Source organism: Acipenser ruthenus, chromosome 9, assembly GCF_902713425.1.
Source record: "Acipenser ruthenus chromosome 9, fAciRut3.2 maternal haplotype, whole genome shotgun sequence".
Classification (NCBI taxonomy): Eukaryota; Metazoa; Chordata; class Actinopteri; order Acipenseriformes; family Acipenseridae; genus Acipenser; species Acipenser ruthenus.
The window spans coordinates 15,467,716-15,473,715 of record NC_081197.1 but is presented as its reverse complement, the minus strand read 5'-3'; the positions used below and the strand labels follow the sequence as shown (position 1 = coordinate 15,473,715).

The window sequence follows — 6,000 nt, the reverse complement described above, 5'->3', positions numbered from 1 at the left end:
TGCTTATTTGTATGGGTTATACACATGTATATCTCCATATATTAATAGGAGCAAAACAATTCAATATTCTACATGTGAAGTATAGAAGCTGGTTCTCTCCCTGCCCAAGAGAAGTGGGGAGGGGCACTACACCCCTGTTCCTGGGTGTATAATTAGTTTAAGTAGCCATATTGTGTTATATATGTATTGCTACTTTTATATTTTGTTTATTATAAATAATAATACACAATTAAATCATTAAAAATACATTTATGTTTTCGTATTGTTTCTACTCACTGTGTCAGGAAGGCTCTACTCATTGACGTTGTTGATGTGGTTTAACCTGGTGCATTCGGATGCTTGCAACATCTCACTGCTCTGCCTAGTGTCTGGGCTAAATCCCGCCAGAACTGAAATGACTGTATTACACACAATTGTAGACTCATAGTGAATATAAACTAAATGAAAACGCAAGGCACACTGAGGAATAAGCACGTGCATCTGTGATAATAACTTCATCAAGATAATGTTATTGATTACACTACCTTCTTATTATTTTATTTTGTTTGCACTACATATGCCATAAACTAAAAGAGGTTAACGTTATTTTGACTAAAGGTATGTAGATTGTGTCGCATTACACAAAGTGGATGAAAAACAGGACATCTGGGATAGATTTTTGAGCAAAATGTTGTGAAACTGGGACCGTTGATGGAAAACAGGGACATCTGGTCACCCTAGACTCGTCATACTGTATCACAAATATTCTGAGATCTTAATGCAGAGGCGCTGGAACAATTTTTATAGTGGGGGTGCTGAAAGCCATTGAACAAAACTGTAACCCCTGTGTATAATGAAAGCCATGCAAAGCCAAGGGTGCTGCCGCACCCCCAGCACCGCTAGTTCCAGCGCCTCTGCCCTAATTCTTAAATTGTGCAGAATAGACCAAATCTATGGAGATTATTGTTGTCTCTCACAAAAACCACAACATGATTCAGAATAAATTTAGTCTGGAAAAACAGAGGCCAAGGATTTGATGCAATGAAGACCTGAATGGTACATACTCGCATTCAGGTTGCTTGCCCTATCCTTGCTCTGTGGATTAACAGGGTGACAAAAAATGTGTTAATGATCAATTTATGTCCGGCTGTCTGTCAGTGACATTCTACATGGTGAGTGAGATAGCTGCTTAAAAAAAAAAGTGTCTTAGATTCCTAACTATCTGTCCAATTGCATTCAAGAGTAAAAACTAATATGTGTCTTTTTTTTTTTTTAATTTAGTCGTCGCCAATTATTTTACCCCGATTTTCACCCCAATTTAGCATGCCCAATTATTATCTGTATCCCCGCCTCACCGCTCACAACCCCCGTGCCGACTCGGGAAACGGAGGCTGGAACACGCGTCCTCCGAAACGTGCTCCTGCCAAGCCGTCATTTTTCGCACTGCAGATCCACAGCAATGCCACCAGACCTATAGTGCCGGAGGACAACACAGATCTGGCGGCTCCGCTGCAGAGCCACAGGCGCCCTATCGGCCATAGGGGTCGCTGATGCGCGGTGAGCCGTGGATTCCCCTGCCGACCTAAGCCCTCCCTACCCGGGCAGCGCTCAGCCAATTGTGCGCCGCCCCCTAGGAACTCCCGGTCATGGTCAGCTGTGACATAGCCTGGATTCGAACCTGCGATCTCCAGGCTATAGGGCACATCCTGCACTCCGCGCGGAGCGCCTTTACTGGATGCGCCACTCGGGAGCCCGTAATATGTATCTTTAACTTCATCCTGCCATGGTGACCTTTAAAAATATGTCACCTATAGATAAAAGTGGTTTGAAATAACGTGCAGTGTGGTTAGTCAAATGTGTCCACTAATTCTGATAGAGGATGACCAGGACCTTGCAACCACAGCAAACGTATCCCACGCTGCACTTGCGGTAAATAGAGTTGCTGACTAAATCTGGGCCTCCAGTTTTGTTATTACAGATCTTACATAATTTCAGGTTACACCAGTGTTTGGAATACAAAATAAAAAATAAATAATAAGAAAATCTCACCAACAGGGTTTTATCATAAAGACGACAAAAAAAGGAAAAAGAAACCATTTTATTTTTATTTTACAGTTATAGGTTGATTATATCTGCAAAATTATAATTTAAATTATTTCCAACAAGGATGTTCTGAATTTTCTTTATTTTTATAAACTTCAAACACATAACACATCAGAAAAAAACAGTCCAGATAACTTAAAAATCATATAGAAATGCTTAGAAAACAAAACAAAACAATAACAGAAAAAAACAATTTGACTCATTATGGCAGGATTTTCACCTAGTATTATCTTCATTTAAATGAAATCTCTTATAAACGCTGAAGATTAAAAAATAAATACATTAGAAAAGTAAAACCGTCATGAAAAATAAATTCAAGGAATACAGTACAAGTATACACTTCTAGACACACACTATTGATTTCAAGCAAAATGTCCAATTCCAGCACCTACAGCTGGTATGTAACCTGTGCAAATGGCATGGTCAAAGAAAAAGGCCAATCATTGAATTCTTTGCATATTTTATTTTTCTTTTTAATTTCCAACTCACACACATCTGGCATATTTCACATCTTTGCAATAAAACATGGTTACAATAGCTTTAGGATTGTATATATCCAAAATATTTCCAGATGACAGAACCTGTTTTTTTTTTTTTTTAAGATTTTATTTTTCATTTTTTTTTATTTGTTTGTTCCAGATGCCTAAATATTCCCCAAAATCTAAGCTAAAAACTCATGATATTGCTCACTGACTTGTGGTTGTACAACCTAATCATTACACTGGCTCCCCCCGTGATTCATAGTCTTTAAATACAAACAACAATGAATAAAGAATTCAGTGCTAAAATTTACTAATACAAGGTGGGTGACAAATAAGTAATCACAGCAATAAATAATGATATGTTTCTGGTGAGAAGTGCCAGTACAAAGATTCCATTAATTAATTAATCTTAAATAAATGACTGCAAGTGTATTTTTTTTGTCTTGAGAAAATGACATTCCCGTTACATGCCTCATAGCCCTACCAACACAATATGTACATCTATGACAAAACAGTCACCAAATATACAAAGAAGAACAGGAAGGACTTTAGATAGTTCACCTCTGGGTGTGTTGTCTGAACCAATTAGTGTGCAGGTAAAACCTGTAGTAACCACCCACCTTTACAATACATCAAATTATGAAGAAATAACCTGTGCCTCAGTATGACCAAGAGGATAGCAGAGATGAGAATTTCACAATGAGCTTCGTTTCCTTTTCAAATCACTGTACTCTGAGATCAGGAAACCAACTGCATTCAAAAGGTTTGTTGTTTTACCATAAAAGCACAAAATGAGCTTTCCCCACTACACTTCCAGTTAAAAGAAATATGACCATAATTGAATATAATTGTTCTTTACACTGAGTCCTAAATGTTAAGTGTGAAATGGACACGCATATACATGGAAGTAAAAATCACTTCTCAATACCCTTGTGTGAAAATGGTGAAACTGTTTGTAAGACCCCTTTGTGGTTTGTTCATTTAAAACAAGCCGACTTCCATACCCATCACCAAGATGTTTTTTGAAGCTTTGTAAATGCATCTGTTCCACTGATACACCAGATGTACAATACATGCATAATGAAACTCCACATCTGGATAAGAAACATTTTTTATACAAGGTTTTACTTTTACAAAAGTATCCCTTTAAGATAAGCTGTGCAACGGATGTACAAAGTATCAAATGGGATTTTTTTTTTTTCACAGCTTGAAAAATATGACTGAAATTACAACGACAAGTTAAATCTAAAATACTTATTATCGTTTTGTTTATTTATTTATTTATTTATTTATTCATTTATTTACTCTTTTTTTTTTAACTGGACTTTTTTTTTCCTCCAAGGTCTTTACAATGCAAGTTTCCACCCCTCCTCAATAAATAAAAAGGCATTGGAAATATGAAATATGATTTACAGAATCCGTTTTGATTTTCATGAATTTGCATGATACAAGCTAGCTTGGTAGCAGCTGGTTCTTAGGTGTGAAAGAAAACACAAAATACCAAGGTTTCTGACTACAATGGACTGCTATTGCTAGGTGTAATGGAATGCACATCAGAGGTCGAGGAAGTCTCTATTATGTCGTTCTTTTGTCTAGACTGGACGCTCCCTGCAGCACTTGTGCTCTCTGCAGCACCTGACATTCCCACTGCAGTCGGTCTTTAGTCCTCATTCAGTATCTGTTCTGATGTTCATAGTGCCACCGGTTAAAATCAATGTTAAAAGCGACAATGCTCCCGGAAGCCATTCCAGTTATCAGAGTCCTGCAGAAGACACAAGACAGGAAAGAAAAAATGAAACTCAGTTTGAGCGGTAGTATTCGAAAAATGTAATTCAATTACATTAATGAAAAAATGAGCTACGGCACCTTTTTCAGTGATGCCTTCAACACCGCTACCCCCCCTGCACTGACTCGGGAGGGCGAAGACGAACACACACTGTCCTCCGAAGCGTGTGCTGTCAGCCGACCACTTCTTTTCACACTGCGGACTCACCATGCAGCCACCCAAGAGCTACAGCGTCGGAGGACAATGCAGCTCTCGGCCAGCAGGTTTGGGTTTCAAAGCAATCTTTTCAGAAACTAAAAGAATGTAGTGGTGAGTGGATTTCTGACTGGGAATTTCAAATTAGGTATAAAAACGTTAAAATTCATCAAATTTGGATTTTAGTGATTTCTTAATAGTTCACTTTAATATATCTATTAAGGCAAAAGTCAGAATTTGGTCAATCTTAAGTTTTACCAGTAATTGTCAACATTTACCAAATAAGGAGGTAAATGTCTGAAAAGATGAAAAAATAGATTGCTTTTGAGACAAAACAAAATAATCATTAATTCAAAGAATATATGTATTTCTGCATAGCATTTTCCATTAAGAAAATAATCATGAATGAGCTTTCAGTAATGCACAATGGAGCAATTTAAACTAGTTCAACATGATACTGAACAATATTGTGATCCACTTATGTATAACAACCAACATTCTGGTAGATTTGCATATAAAACAGTTCACAATGGTGTTGAAGGATATTGTACTCCAAATATGTAGCAGTTTGATGAAAAATAACATTCTGTTAAATGCAAATGTGCTTTTTGCAGCACAGTAGACTTGTGGCACTTGTAGTTACACAGGACTCCTGAAGCCTTACAATGCGCGAAAGCAAGACATTCAGTTATTAGCCAAAGACACTTGCTTACTCCCGAAGTAAAGCGGTATCATGTTTATTTCGGACATTTACCGGTTTTGCTTGGTAAATGTCGACATTTACCAGTAAATCTTAATATTTCCCAAAATTCTGAATTTTATCGTAACATACATACACACACATATATATATATATATATATATATATATATATATATATATATATATATATATATATATATATATAAGTAGGTCATTGTGATATGCAAATTCCAGCATTACAAGAGCCAATCAAATTGCGTGAAAGTCACATATCCCAGTTACCCATAATTCTATAGTTAATGCTTTCTCCCATCTTTACTCGAAAGCTTCTTGTATTTGTGTATATACACTTTTTTTTTGATAAATAGAAAAATAATGCACCTCTCATCTGGGATGAAACTGCATTTTATTTGTAAACCACTGACTGAGTGTTATAGTGATTGAAGAGATTTGGAGCATCAGCTTTTGCCAGTGTCAGAAAGTCACCATTTCTGTGGACAGTCAGGGACTGACAGTGGAGAAAAGAAACAAATGGCTTCTGTACTGTTTGCACGGAACTACACATTCTATAAGGGGAAACAACAGGGTCTAAAGTTCAGTGGGGTAGGAAGTGAACAGTGATGGCTTACAGATCTAATTAAGTGCTGCATTATACTTGCATATTCACTTTAACTACTGTGCAATTTGTGTGAGAAAGATACAATAGCAAGCCACACTTCTTTACAGAGCACAGTCAAAGAAGGGATTCATGCT

At 37.0% G+C, this 6,000-nt stretch overlaps 1 protein-coding gene across 27 annotated transcripts in view; it reads right to left on the bottom strand.

The window, feature by feature from the left end:
- Window positions 1-2,061: 2,061 nt before the first annotated feature.
- The window catches only part of LOC117405087 (neurobeachin), a 349,257-nt gene continuing 345,318 nt past the window's right edge, over window positions 2,062-6,000 (bottom strand). For all 27 annotated transcript variants that reach the window (XM_059031199.1, XM_059031208.1, XM_059031201.1 and 24 more), the window contains one exon: window positions 2,062-4,326. In XM_059031199.1, coding sequence (XP_058887182.1) covers window positions 4,236-4,326 — 91 coding nt within the window. In that variant the 3' untranslated portion in view covers window positions 2,062-4,235. The remainder of the gene's footprint in view (window positions 4,327-6,000) is intronic.